Source organism: Stegodyphus dumicola, chromosome X2 (assembly GCF_044657685.1).
Source record: "Stegodyphus dumicola isolate Sdum_Otavi_A_Nest chromosome X2, ASM4465768v1".
Lineage (NCBI taxonomy): Eukaryota > Metazoa > Arthropoda > Arachnida > Araneae > Eresidae > Stegodyphus > Stegodyphus dumicola.
The window spans coordinates 46,996,886-47,013,388 of NC_140781.1; the positions used below are offsets into that span (position 1 = coordinate 46,996,886).

General features: G+C 29.5%; 1 protein-coding gene across 4 annotated transcripts in view; it reads right to left on the bottom strand.

Annotated features, from left to right (window-relative positions):
• LOC118195859 (uncharacterized) overlaps window positions 1–16,503 on the bottom strand; it is a 198,175-nt gene that overhangs the window by 40,172 nt on the left and 141,500 nt on the right. For 2 of the 4 annotated variants that reach the window (XM_085809724.1, XM_085809725.1), the window contains exon 9: window positions 13,257–13,491. In XM_085809724.1, coding sequence (XP_085665850.1) covers window positions 13,257–13,491 — 235 coding nt within the window. Of the gene's footprint in view, window positions 1–3; window positions 98–12,252; window positions 12,386–13,256; window positions 13,492–16,503 lie in introns of those variants that run through there. The other 2 variants (XM_085809727.1, XM_085809726.1) reach the window with 2 other exon arrangements.

Here is a 16,503-nt window from a genome sequence, read left to right on the forward strand (position 1 = left end):
TGATGCTAATCAACATCCATTCAGATTATTTATAGAAGGACCATCGGGTTGTAGTAAAACACATTTATTATTAAATCTTATTAATGGTTCTGAAGAACTGAAAGATTTAAGATTAGATTTTGATGCATTATACATATGCAAAAAACATATAAATGAGCCCAAATATTCTAAATTAGAAAAAACATATACTTTCTTTGAAGATATTAAGAGAGATGATATTCTTAAAACTAAGAAATTAAAAAAATAAAAAAGAAATAATAAATTTTTATGATAAATATAAAGTGTTATTTTCATCAGATTTAAATGAATTTATAACAGTTGATTTAGATCCTTCGCATAAAAATCTTGTTGTTTTATGATGATTGCATAATAGAACAAATCAAAAAGATATTGAAGATATGTTTATTAGAGGAAGAAAGAAAAACACGGCTATGATTTACATATCACACAACTTTTACTTATCTCCTATCAGTATTAGAAAAAAATTTTAATTATTTTATATGTTTTAATACACAATCTAAAAAAATTCAACAAATAATAATGGATGTTAATATATCTCAAAAGAATTAAAAAAATATATATTTCCTAATAGTTTTTTAATGCTTGATTTAAAAAATCCAGAAATAAGATACCAAAAGAATTTTTATCTTCTACCCCCCATAGCACAAAACATCCTCAGGATGTCCTATTTAAGTCGCAATATCCCGGGACATACCTAGGATGTCCTGAGTATGTTGATTCTCAGATGTCCTGAGGAGATCGTAATTTAACATCCCGAGGATGTCTATTTAAGTCGCTATGTCCCGGGATATGAGAGGATGTCCTGAAGATGTTGATTCTCAGACATCCTGAGGACATTCATACTGCATTGTCCGGAGGACTTCAGTTGTCAAACATTCCGAGGATATTTGTTCTCAAATTTAACAGTTTTAATTTTTTGACATTGCACATCTGAAACTTGCACATTATTTAATTTTCATATGTATTTTACTAAGTTGTTTCTAAATGCTGTACATTAAAAATATTGATATGATTGATGATTCATTCTTATTATTTTGTTATTAATTTTAACTTCTATTTTTTTCTAACGTTTTTAAAAATTTATTTAGTCATGGAAAAGATTTTTTTCAATAGATTAGCATTATCTAGAATATTTGCTAAATTCTAAATAACATATATTTTTTATAAAAAATGTATGAATTACATGTATAATTACTTACAGATTACAAAACCTACTATAAATATAGGTAAAATTATATATATATATTTTAATTACGGAAACGAATTTTTTTAAAAATTTGGGTGTAGAGACATTAGGTATTTTTTTGGAAGCAGGAAAGATGAAAAATTAGCAATTGCCTTCGCCGGGAATCGAACCACGAACCTCTGAAATACCGGCCCAGCATGCAGAACCATTACAACATGAAGGCACGCTAGGAAAGCGGGAGAAACACCTCATAAGGGGAAAATTTTTTCCTCTAATTACAGGACGGAAAATTTTTTCAATCGTGCGATCTGTCATTGATATTGAATTACAGTTGTGTGATAATTTCACAGTAAAAATAATTCTCTGATGACTATCCAAGATTTTAGAAGCTTTGGTTTTATATAGAGATGGTCGTCTTAGAGAAATAATGCTTAATATCAATATTTATTTATAATCTCAGAACTATTGGTAACTTTCAGAAGTGGTCGTTTGAAAGGCAATATTCTATACATTTATTTACCAATACTCTCAGATTCCAAAATGTGTTTATATTCTCAGAAATATTGGACAGAAGGTGGTAGTCACATACATTTCATTGAAAATTAATTCAGCATTATTTAACTATTTCCCTATTAATTAGTTCATCAGATAAAGAAAAAATTATGAAATAGTACTGTTTATTATAGAATAATGTAGGAAGTTCTGCAGAACTATATTCTTTCGCGTCATAGCACATTGTATCCGGCAAACTACTAGTTCCTTGTATTCTTCCGCAAATCGGTAAATGTCCGTCTGATTTGAAATGAAATCCAAGATGGCTGTGCCATGAGGTTTACTTGTTCTATGGATATTTTTTGTTGCATGAAAGGTACGTTCAGTTTCAATTCTTGTATGTTTACTTTTTTGCTTTTTGAATTTATGTCATTTTGACAGTTAAATGTGTTAACTATCACAGCTTTATGAATTGTTACCGTTCTGTCGTGAATTACGTGTATATCTCAATGGCTGTCTTTTCAAATATCTGATTTGTCCTGCTATCAAAATGTTTATGACTGAACTTTTTTTAGACCAACTTGTGCATTCAGTTTCAAAATATTATGTGTGATCAGATTGCTTATTATTTTATTGCAGCAATAAATTTATATTAAATAGTTTGAACGATTGTATAAAAATTAGAGTTTGCATTGTTTTGTTCAAAATATGTATGGTTGAAACATTATCTTAATCTAGTTTATGATTCAATTTTAAAACATGGAGAATCGGAAGTTTTAAGTTTTTTGGGGGGCTACTATTCTGTTATCGGGACCGGATTCAAAAATATATGAGCCTGGGTTTGTAAGTATGTGCATAGATGTGTATATGTATACACACACACACATCCATTTACAAATATACAAGCATACATAAATACATTTCTGATCCCCGTCCTGATAACAGAACAGTACCTTTTTTGAATATTTTATAAAAGGATTAAGCATTTTTCAAACTGCATATCATTTTAAGATTGAACTTGCTTATTTGACAAAATATGGTCATTCAATCAAATGCTTATGAATGCTTTTAACATTTTCTCATAAATATTGTTTGCATTTTTATTGTATTTTAGATACTTTAGTTATGTAAAGTGAACATGAGAATATTAGGAAAGCTGAAGAATATGAATAGCTACCATAATACATGTATTTTTTCATCCAGCCCATTGTTTTAGAAACCAATGCACCATTATTATATGGTATATGCTGGCTTATTTTATAGTTATATGCAGTTTAATTTTATGTCCATGTTACTGTAGTATTTTCATTATAATACAAGTATTGATAACTTTTGTTGAATCTTGCAAGTTGTCTAACATTCAGAATTATTTCTACCGAACGTTACCGATAGGTTTGTTTGAGTTGACATAATCTGTCCAATAAATAAAAAACATTAGTGTTTAAATTATCTGCATTTTTCTTAATGTTTTATTGAAGGTGAGATGGAAATATAAAATGCTACCCAGAAAAGTGAATTCTTTTTGCCTGAAATAACAAACTGTACTAAATTATTAATGCTTATATTATTTTTTCTCCTCCGTCTCTTCTTTAATTTTGAAATAATTTATAATAAAATAATATATGCATAAGTGTAATTAATGTAAAGTGTTATTCAATAATATAATTTATTTTTACTGATATTTTTATATTTCTTGTCTGGGTTTTCTTTTGGTGTTAGAAAGAGGAAAAGACTGTAATGTTTTAATTAAGATAAGAAAATAATTAAAATATTACATAAATAACACAATTACAGTAATATTTATTGAATCAATCAGTACTGTGTGATCACCAGTGATTGAATAATGTTAAAATGCATTGTTCACAATGAAATTTGCTTATCTTTGTGTTATAGTTTTTATTTTAACACAAGCTGAAATTTGAATTATTTCCTGAATCATTAATCAGGACAATATTCTGCTACATAACATAAAAATTTTCACACAAAACTATTTCTTTGAGTATATTATAAAGAGTTCATTTAATTTTATAATTTGTACAACTTTTAGACAAATGTAGTATTTATCAGTTAAAGATTTATCGAAGCTTACTTGTTACTTGTGGTAACAAAGAAGTGTGAAAGATATTGTCACATTAGTGAACATGACGATCACTGATGCTCAGTTTAGTAATTTAATAATATACTGAGAAATGCTGGGAACTTTCAGAAATGGACATTTTGGAAATGATGTGCTTCATAAAAAATTTACATGGTTTTATAATTTATTTTTTAGTTAAGAATGGATTTTACATGTTCATGTGAAGGAATTCTGTTTAATTATATGTGAAAGAATTGTTATAAGTTTGTCATTCAAAAAAATGATTTAATAGTATGCAATTATCTTTTTATTATACATATATTACTATATATTCCTAATGCACTATATAAATGTCAGTGCTAAACAATTGAGATACTATTGTCAGGGCAATTTTTTCTTATACATGAAAAATTCTGATACTTTCTGATCATCTGCCCTCACAGCTTAGCGTATGCTTGTGCAAGAGTATGTACACGATAATAGCAAACTATGAATATGCATACCACACACATGTATTTACATGCTTTATATTTAATCTTTATTTCTGAATAGTATTCCGTTGGATGAAAAATATGTGAATATTGACCCAATAGATATATATATTTTTGTGTGTGTACATCCTAAAATTTGTTTCTTATAAAGTGCTTATTTGAATTACTACTTGTGAACAAAGCAGTAGATATGAACCAGAAACTAACCAAACAAACATTTTGCCAATTTTCACAGCTTTGCAGATAGTCAGAAAGCACCAAAATTCATAATCATGTTAAGTTCAAATGATGTTCTATACTTTTGTGTTAATTTTTCTATTCTATTAATTATATTATTGTGTTATCAAACTTCCTGTAAGGATTTCAACTGGTTAAGCTGTTATTACCATGCAGAGAAGAATTTGGTTTTCAAGCTTGAAAAAATTACAGCTGAAGGATTTTGTGGAAGGTCAGTCAAACTGGTTTTAGTTAATTATAATTTAATTTTGGATGAAGAAGTCTCAAATTTATTTATCATAAGTGTCTAAAAGTCTTCTAAATTAAATTGTGCTTGTTTTGAAATTTTTCATGACATTCATTCTTTAATTATTATTATTATTATTATTTTTCATTTACTAACTTATGTCCATGCATATAATTTTGCATTTAATGCCATATCTTAAATATTATAAAATGTTAAAATTATACATTTCACTAAAAAAATGTGGTTGTGACAGTAAATTTTCTGTTACATTTAATCATATCTATAAACACTGGTATAGATAATTTTTCAATAATCTATATATTATTTTGTGTATTTCTTTTACAACCAAGATCTGGCATATTACTTGCTTTTCAAACTGTTAACATGGTATAATAATGTAATCTAATGGTTAAAGTTTACTATGGAACGGGTCAAATTTAATAAATTATTCTTTGATAGAAATTATTCATGTGCTCAGTCTGTCTCATCTCTTAAAATTGCTAAAGTAAATTTTATGTACTTGCATTTAGGAATTTTGACTGTATCAGTATAATTTTGTTTCAGTTATTATAACATGCAAGGGAAAAAATTCATAAATAGCTCTGTATTTAAAATTAGCTAATTAAATTCCCTAATAAAGAGGGACATTTTGTTGTTTTTAAAGTGGATAGAGTTTAATTCAAAAATATGCCACATTAAGGATTAACTTTTAACCTAATTTATAATTTTCCTTACCTTAACATGTCCAATAATTGTTATTTGGAATGTTATTTTAACTCAGATATTGTAATAATATCAAAATTCCTCACTTTTTGATAGCTAATCCAAATGTGAAACAAGAAAAGAAAAAATTAAAATGTAGAAGTATATTTATTTCATAGCTCTAAGAAACAACACAAGCATAGTGTGGCATGTCCCGTAAGACTGAGATTTGTATGGTCAAACGCATGTTTCAATTAAAGGAAATGCATGCAGTCTTCTCATTTTCACTTCGATTAAGAATTCTGTATATACTAGCATAAGAAATCTATTAGTTCATGCAGTGTTATACATCAATATTTATAGACAATTGTTGTGGCTATGTTTATTATAATCTTATTCACCGTAATGGCTGGAGTGCCTAAACCATCATACTGTATAAACAAAACTCAAATCTTTATCTCTATATACTGCCCCACTAGTGTTTAAACCACTGAAATGGTGATTATGATATAACATCTTTGGTAAAAATTCACTCTATGGTAACCCTTGGCAAATCGTTTCTTTTTTGACACCAAGATCGTCACCTGGGAGGATTGGCACCAATTTCAAGATGGCCACTACAACAAAACCAAAATAAGAAAACAAAGACGTACACAAACTCTGTGCCCATGTACACATCAACCTATTTTAACTTAAAAAAACACCGAAACTAGGCATTGTGCACTGCCTTTACTTTGTCCATGTACACATCGATCTATTTTCACTTTAAGAAAATGAGAACGTTAAAACTATCATGTTAACCAGAAAAAATTGGCCGCTGTATTAACACACAGAGGCAACCAAAAATAAACAAACAGAGTGGAATAAGTTACAAAAAATATTTATTTCCTAACAAAAAAACATTAAACAACAAATCTTGTAACAAAAATTAACACACAGAGATGAATAAATAAATGAAACGTCATTTTTTCACATGTATACGTTTAGGCTTCCCACCACTATCTCTTCAATCCTCCAGGTAAGCAATTCAATCTCTTAGTCACCTCAGACATACTCAAACAATGGTACCCACACCAAAATAATAGCAAATTCAAAATACAAGACCATACCACTTATGTGCAACCAAACACAGCAATTGAAAAGAATGGTAAGAATCGAAAACCTGGGTCCATACAAAAGGGTTACTATTACAAAAAGTAGCCCAAAACTAAATTTATCACAACACGTTGGCAATATTTGCAGAAATAACCCCTTTTTATTGATATAAACTTTAAAAAAAAATTTTTCCCCCAAGGCTACTTTCGCCAACATTATCATCATTAGGGTTACCAAAAAACTTATTTGACACAATGGGCTTCCAAATTTCATGAACAACCAACACCACTCTGCGATTTTTTTCAGATTTCAAGAACAACCAATACCCCTTTGCGATTTTTTTCAGACAGAAACCAAGGTGTACCATACAGTAAAGATTAGCCACATCTTCATTTACTACTGTTACAACATAAAATATACTTCTTTGGTAGATTTCTGCAGTTAAATTCAAAAGTTTAAAATGAATAAAATCTAATCTGTGCAGAAAATAAAATCTGATCATGATTCTTATCATGATCAGATTTTATTTTCTGCACATGACTAACAATTACTTATGTGTTGTCAGATAAATGTTACCAGATGCAGTTAATTAGTTTTTACTTGCCAATTTCATGAGACAAGTTTTTTTTTTTTTTTTTTTTCTCCTGCAAGATAACTTTACTTGTGTTGCAAAATAAATTCATTCTCACTCTTTTTGGACTTGCCTACACATTAAATTTTAAAAAGTTTCATGATTAGGTAAGATGTGATTATCATAATTTTGTTTCTCTCTTTATCTTGGCAACTTTATATGTTGATTCGGTATCCAAGTTACCTACCAGTGGCTGATTGATAAAACTGCTCATATGTTCAGCTGGTGGTTTGAGTTTAGTTTCTGACATAAAAAATTTTAAAAGGCATCCCCCATATTTATTTTACTATAATTGAATAATCAAATAATTGCTACTCTGTTTATAGGTACTAAATGTTAAAATATCTTAAATGCTTCCTTTAATTTGCATTCTAATAGTCATTTGTTTAAATTTAATTATGAATTATATTCACATATAGTAATTGTGAGTGTTTTTTTATTTTAGGTGCTGTGAAAGGCAATGGCAGAGATCCAGTTTATGAAGAGTTCTTATATACATAAGAATACATATTCCTCTTTTACATGGATATAAGATTATTTTTCAGGAATTTAAAGAAAATGTCATAAATTGGATTAATAAAAACTATTTTGAATTTTGAAAAGTGTTTTTCCATTGTTAATCATATACAGTGCCATAAACTTCTGAATGTTTATTTTTCATCCAAATAAATAGGTTTACAAAATTTGTCATATTTATAGTTATTGCAGGATTTAGCATTATTATAAATATTTATTATAACAGATTTAGCTGAACTACTTTTTTAGTCTCCCTGCAGATGAAGTCACAAAGGTATAGATATTTTTCTGTATTCCCCATTAAGTAATTTTATCTGGTAAATTACCATTACTTATATACTAAAGGTGAAAGAATAAGCTTTCCTTAAAAATGCAAAAATTTTTAGACATTTAAAAAAATTGGTATACTTAAAAAATTCTCAAACTGCCACATATGCTAAACTGAAAACATTATATATGAAATATTTCAGAAATATAAATATTTTCACTATTTGTTAACTATAATTGACTGCATTTGTTATATATAATCACAGATTAGGGTAGTAGTGCTTTTCTCACTGTGATTTCTCATGTATTTTGATTCATAAATACACGTATTTATAACACATACATAAATCCACGTATTTTGATTTCTCTTTTGAAACCGAATAAAAAATGAACTAAACATTTTCGTTGATATTGAGAGTTGAATAACAGCTCACCTCAAAATAAAATGAATTAATAAATTTATGGAAAATTTTACACAGCATATATTAAGCAGAAAGAGTAAACTGAATATACTTATTAATAATTGGTAGAGTTGATTGCAGAATAAAATGCCTTAATTGCATGGTAAACAGTAGATCTTCTTTTGGAGTTTTTCTGTGTTGCGTAAAATGCAGATTTAAATTTTTGATATTGATTGTCATATAAATGGCAATTACTGTGTTATTTTGCTCTGAAATGAATGGTTAGTAATAAAATTCTAAATGAGATAAGCTTTAACATGTGCTAGAATTTACAAAGTTTAATTTGGTGCTGATTTCAACTGGTAAATTTCATTTTACTGAATTTTGCATAAACTAATACCAAAACACAAGTGCAAATTATTTTCAGAACTTCTTTTTTAATCCAAAAGGGCTATTAGTTTTGAAACATGACTTCATATCGTCAATCGTAAACTTGTTTCGCTTTTCATTCAAGTCTTGTCATTTGGCAAAATTTAACATATTAAAATCTAATCTCTTATCGATTAACAAGCCAATCTATTTAAAAGCAATACACACAGTTCTTAACAATGTATTTTTTACTTTTTAATCTGGTTGATTTAAAATGCATTTAATTTATAATATACCTAATTGAAAACATTTAATATTTTTATATAATTACATGATATAGTTCTTCACTTTTCAAATATACAGAAGATATTTAACTTTCTGGTGTCAGTATCTTATAAAATGTTTTGCTATTTCCACTGCCCCATCTGTTTTGATAATCTATGCACTCATAAACTTTGAGCCCTTATGAGTGACTGCTAAAATCAGAGGCCTTTCAGATTTTTTTTTTAATTGTGTGAGCAGAAAGATAGAATTTTAGAAGAGCTCCTTGAGTTACCTTTTGAATGATGTAAAGAATTGTTAACATAATGTCAAGAACATAATTTTTACAACTAAATATTAAATATATAAAACAGCCTGCAGCATTTTCATGTTACAAAAACATATTTATTTATTCTGTGGCTAGGAATTGATTTAGTTTTAAAAATACAATTTATTCCTTTTAACAATTTCCCAACAGTCTCATCAAAACACTAAAATTTCTTTACATGTTTTAAAGAAAGATGTAAAGATTATTAAATGGCTAATTTTATTATTGTATTTTAATACAAATTAACTGAAATCAGAAACTGATTTTGTAAAATAGTTTAATTATGAGTACTTCAATTTGGGGGATATTGGATGTTTAAAAATGATCGAAAGATTTTTAATATTTTAAAAATAAAAGCAAAATTTTCTGTTATAATATTTTGTATTAATAATTCATTTTAATTTCCTTGCGCAGTTTTAATATATTCACAAATTCAGTTTTAAAAACAAATTAAGTTGTATAAATACTCTCAATATTTCTGATTTTTCCAGAGAAACCATAGGAGAAGGATTTGAGACTATCTGTGTAAATAGTAGGTTTTAGATCATTACAACACCTTCACATACTTTCACTGGAAGTTAATTTGTATATATACTGGGTATTAAGCAGTTGAGAGTATGTATTTAAGAGGTTAAAGGGACATTGTAACTAGTATTTCAAATCCTGATAACATCACATATGCTGTCGGTGGGACCTAGATAGGATGTCCTAAGGATATACTGGGATGTGATATTAAGCACTCAGGAGGATGAGTTTAGGAGGAAACTGGGATATTACGGGATGTCCTGAGGATGTAGTAAGTAGGACTTTAAATCCTAATAACATCCCATATGCTGTCGATGGGACATAGATAGGATGTTCTTAGGATATAATGGGATGTGTTTAGGAGGTTAGTGGGATATCCCGGGATGTCCTGAGGATGTAGTAAGTATGAGTTCATATCCTAATAACATACCGTACGCTATCGATGGGACTTAGTTAGGATGTACTGGGATGTGACATTAAGCACTCGGGAGGAGGTGTTTAGGAGGTTTGTGGGATATTCCGGGATGTCCTGAGGATGTGCGCATATCCCGCGAGCAACATCCTCAGGTTATCCCAAGGATGTTTTTGTGCTATGTGAGTATAAATTATGGAAGAATATTTAAAAGAAAGAAAAAATATTTTCAAAATAAGTTATAAAAAATCTCAAAAGTTAAACATATCAGTATATTTATTTTAAGTGTTTCAGGTTTATCAGCTTTTGCTTTTATAACTCTTGCAGCCTTAGGTGTAAATTACTGAATTCCTTGAGGAAATAAAAGGGAGACTACAAACAATGTTACGTTATTTACAAACAGTTATTAAAATTATCCAAATCAATTACAGAAGTTTATCAACGAGAACGGGACTTTGCAACTACTTTAAAATAGCCAAAGAATTTTTACCCCTAATAAATGGATATTAACTGGGGTAAACTCTCTAAAACATAAAAATTAAGCAAACACTTAATTAGAAATTTTGAAAGCCATGTCAATTGGGAACTGATACCAAGACATCAAAAATTATCAGAACCTTTCATCAGCAGACAGACATAAGGTAGATTGAGTTAATATATCAGCCTATCAAATATTATCAGAACCATTTATGATTATGCATGAAAATGAAATCAAATGGGATATAATATCCAGATATCAAAAATTATTTGAAAAATTTACTTTAGATAAAGAAGATAAGGAAAATTGGGATAACATCAGAATATCAGTAGAATAATATTATCAGAAAATATTATCAAAGAATTATGAAATATCAAACTCTGAGTGAAAACTTTATACATAAACATGAAGATAAAGTTGATTGGAATAATCCTGAATTATATAAACATTTATCTGAAATCTTACTAAAAAACATTTTGAGAGAATTATTAAATTATTAGAACACATATGTGCATCTCTTAATAGAAATTATATGTGATAAAAGAATATTTTTTTTATATATTTTTCAAGGTGGGCTGGATTTCTTTCAATTTTTCTAATTTATTTATATTTTTTCAGGGGGGGGGAAATGGATTTGTTTCAATTTTTTATATATTTTCAGGATTATTTTTAGGAAATTGTCAGAATATATAATAAATTACGACCATGCTTTTGTTGAAATTGAGTGAACCTCATTTACTTTTAAAATAAAAGTCCCCTTTATTTTTATATTTTAAAAATTTTACCTACTTTTTTCATGATTTCTATTCAAAATTAATTTTTAAAAAATTTGAAGTATCTTTAGAAAATTCAGGAAGAAAAGGGGGTATGAAATATTCCCCCTGTGGAATCTGTTTTAGGATCAACATATGATCCTAAAATATTTTTAGAAAATGTAATAAATTATGATTCCCGTTTTCAGGGGGTCATATTATTTCATTAGTTTATTTATTATTATTGTTTTGTTTTTTTTTTTTTTTTTGGTTAAAATTTGAGTGAAAAAACAACCTTGTTCACTTTTAAAATAAGAGTGTCCTGGTTCGATCAATAATACACTTCTTACATCAACATTTAATTGTAGGGATGCTTTAGTAGCAGGTCAAAGCAACATACAAACAACACAGTGGGCTTAAAAGAGGCTATTTAGAGCACTGAATGCAGACAGTAGATTCAGTTGCTGTATTGCCAGGTGTTTAGGTCTCAGTAACTCAAAATGCAAAGATGTAAATAGCAGAAGAGTAGTGAAAACAAACAAATGGTTACGTTTGAGATTAAAGACACAGTTTGATCTCAAGCATATGTTAAAAAATGCTTTAAAATATATTTGCACAATCCAACAGATGCCTTTAAATATATATTTGGATTAAGTATTAGATATTTGGAGGTACTTGCAAAAAATAAAAAAACTGCCATGACAATTTTGCTTCTATCACTTAAAAACATTTTCATCACTACACAATACTTTTACTTATTTTTATTTCATTCAACAAAAATGCCTGAGAATTATTTATCTGATTCATGATTTTTAGGATAGTACCTTTTGAACTTTATTCATCCAAACTGAGTCGTCTGGGAACACTCATGATTTGGCATGCTTTGAATCTGTCATCGTTACTTTGTGCATTTATTACCTGTTAAAGATTCTGAATTTAAAATCTTTTACACAGTAACCAAGGATTTTCATTCTACAGGCAGGTTAATTTCTAATATTTATTTATACCAGTGACCTTTGACATGTCAAGAGGTACCATGAACACTTCAGATGGATTTTGCACTAAGCAAGCACAAGTGCAAATCACTTTTGTATATACATTAGTTACAGAAAGCATTAAGCAAATGAATGTCTACAGACACTGTCTGAGTACTAAGACTAGAAAAAAGCGTTTTATTTTCCCCATGAACATTAAAGCTATAAAACTTTGACAATTAGCTATTAATACCATAACAATATGTATGTGGACAGACTAAGCCAAAGGCTGAGGCGTTTATTTATTGGTACACAAAAAACTACTTTAGAGGTCACTTTCTTCTGCAGATTAAAAACTGCCAGATCCTAAGAATGTCAGATTTATGAAGCCCTATTTTGTAACATATATTCAAATTAGAAATTCTGATTCTAAAATCTGTTTGATAATACCTACAAATTACTATGATGAAACCGCATTACATATAAAAAATATTCCAAAACTAAAAGGCATACAAAAGTATTTCACAAGAACACACTTAATTAACCACTTCCCTGTAAAAAAGTTGTCCTAAATGCTTAAAAATATTACGAATGTTTTAACTTTTCCCTACTTACAAGTGTAAAATAAACAAACAAACAAAAAATAAAACAAGGGGGGGGAACTGCATTTAAAAAAATTTAACAATTTTGGGATTGTATTCGGGAAAGAAATGTAACAGTTAAGTGGTTCAATTTTATACACCAATTTTACAATTTGCTCAGTCAAGAAAATGCACTGGCATTTTCAACAAATTAAAAAAGCATCATATACTTACCATTAAATACAACTTTTGAAAGTGAAAAGTCTATGATAGTCACTTCCCAGCCTAAGTTTGGCACAACAATCGGATAATCTCTCAGAATAAAGTAGCTCAAAGATTCATCGGTTTTTTTGACTAGTATGTTTTCTGAATGTAAATCTCGATGTTCAAATAGAAGTGCTTCTTCAGCTATTGCCATTGCAAGGCCCACCTGCAACATAATTGACAAAGCCTCCTTCTGTGTTTTAGGCTGCAAGGAAACAATGGAAACAATATAAAATTGATATATCTACACCCATAAGTGTGCATGATGATTATAAATTAGATTTATATACAAATATCAAGAGTCATATAATAAATTCACATATTTTTGCTACACAAAATATAAACAAAACAAAAATACTATTATATATATATACACAATATACAGAATGATCTAAAATTCACTGAATTCGAAAACAAGTTATTCTAATACTTGCACAATAGCTGGAAAGCAAGATATTAATTTATTTAAAGAAATATTGATTATATTACCTCCTAATATAAATTTAGTAGAATCTATCAAAAAGAGGGAACTCGCATGTAGAAAGTTTAATCACTTGCGCTAAAAAGACGTGCCACGCGCGTCGAGACGCTTTTGTCTCAAACCGCGAGTGACGTGAGCACTACGTTGATAGGCATTTATCACAAAAATGAAAATAACCTGGTGCACACATTGCCTAACAACGAGATTGTTTATGTTTAGGAACGTGCACGAACTCGGTTAATACACAATAATTTAATAATGTGGATTTTTTGTGGCATTATAATGTAGATTTTTTGTGGCAAGTTATGTTTTTTATATATTGCTTTGAGCTTGATAACTCACGGAATGTTATTCTTTTGTAAGGTTTAGAATGCTAAATAAATAAGTTCATTGTTAATTAAAAAGGTTTTCTCTGCAAAATATATTACCATTCGTCCAAAGTTATTAAATAAGTCAAGAAATGATTAATTTCAAACAGTTTATTTCTTGAGTTACAGCTCTGGATTGCACTAGAAGACGCAGAGCGGCGTAAATGAGACACTTGACCGCTTGTTATATAGTAGCACACGGCACCGCAACCGTGAAGTTTAATTGTAGCGCAAGTGGTTAATTCCAAAAACTATGTTTTAAAGGAATCTGAATGTAAATCCTGAAAAAAAAAAAAAAAAAAAAAAACTTTTAAGGGGAGTTGAATTTAAATCATGAATAACAAAATTTCAAACTTTGGAAAAAAAAAAAAAAATTTAAAAAAAAATTAAAAAAAGAAGTAATTATCACTATTGATCAGAAATTAGTTGACTTTTCAAGGGGAACAAACCAACTCCCATTCAATGAATAATAATTAATAAATGCGAAGGTGTTTAGTCTTTTACTCAAGTAAGACGGATGATGCCAAACTGGCAAATTAAGTTAGGCCAAAATTGTAGTTCCGTGAAGTGATGGGATTATAGCCAAAGTAGAGTATCAAAGAGCTCATTCTGAATGAAGCATTTTTGCTACTACAAGATTCTTTAGAAATTTTGAGTGAATAGCCAATTTATGTAGTGAAATTTATAAGATACTTGAGTAAATGTCCCCCCCGACACTTTTGCTTTTATGCATGTTAATTTAAGGCTATTTTTATAAAAACAAACATAATAAACAGTAATATACACAAGGTGTCCCATCCTGCCCAACCCTGCACAGCCAGGTTCCTTGTTTGGAATACATCAAAAATGCTCAAAGAACTATGCCTATACTATAACCCATACTTTTCAAGTATGACATTTTCGAGAAAAGTATGACGTCATGCCTGGTACAAGAGAGAAAAAAATTAGTGGAAACATGAACATCAGTATTTGCGTATGTTTACATAGGAAGTCCACCTGCATATCCAAGGACCCACATATCCAGGCATGCATGTGTGGCTTGGAATGGCTGACTGCTTTTGTTACAGCAGCATAGTGTCCATCAAAGTACACGCAGCATGAAGAGCAACCATTAAGTCACTTTCTCCACATTCAATCCAACAGTTTGGGTATTTCAAATCCAGCCAATCACATACAGAAGCACTAAAATGCACCAAAGCTATATCATACTAGAACCACAGATGATGTGAAGAGATATGTCATACTTTTACGCTTATCTTAAAAACCACGGGTCACAAAGGAATCACATTCTTTCGGAATTTTTTAAGTATTCCAATTGGTTAATCTGGCTGTATGGAGTTTAGGCAGTCTAGATGGGACAACCTGTATGTATATATACTTATATATAAAGCAAAGCAGGCACACACTATTTCAAATACTCATGCTTCTAAACTAGAAAATTTTTAAAAATACTCGCCAGAGCATTGAAACACAGAAGAAAGCAAAAATACCTCAGTTAAGAAACTGAAAATGCACGCAGAGGGGATAAACAAATAAGTTAGTAAATAATAATAACAGCAGAAATTCAAATTTTCAGTGTGTAAGATGATGTTGACTAATGCTCACTTATCTAACCTATAAACAGGACAAGCCCACAAAACCCCTCATGGCAAGGAGCAAAAGATACGCCTGGCCTTTGGCAACAGCCTTGACCACCTTGCATGTGACGGTGTGATTTAACTCAGTTCTGCACCCAATTTTGATGGGGAACACCCTGGGGGTGGGTCCAAGGGTCTCGTTCCTCTACCATCGAACACTGAAGAGGACTTTCAGCTCACTGCATATTTAAAGTGCCTCCATGCTGCAAGGACACTATACATTTACAAACACCCATGCCTTCTCTAGGATTCAAACCGAGGCCTGTCGGCACAGCAGTCAGCAACACTAACCGCTGTGCCAGTTGGTTAGCAGATGTTAAGTAATTACATAAACAGATTATTGAATCTAAAGTGATGTAGAGGGCCTAAAAGATCGTAAAATATAGTCTTATTTTATATATGCGGCTTCAAATTTATTTGTTGGTCTCACCTATTAAGGCATATAGTTTTCTTGCTACTTCTTTAAACTCAGAGCACTCTGCCAAACTCCACAGTCGAACTACTATCGCACCCAATTTCAAGTGAAACAGCAGTTTCTTTTTCAATGATCAAAACAAAAAGAAATGATATTTTCAAATGATAATACCACAAGTTTTTTGCAAAGAACCTCTGCCCCCCAGGTATTCCAGAAATATGTTCTTTTGTAACTGTGTAGAAGATAAAACTACAAAAGGATTTTTACATGATAAATAGGTAGTGTAAATAGCACATCCATTTGTCATAACATGAAT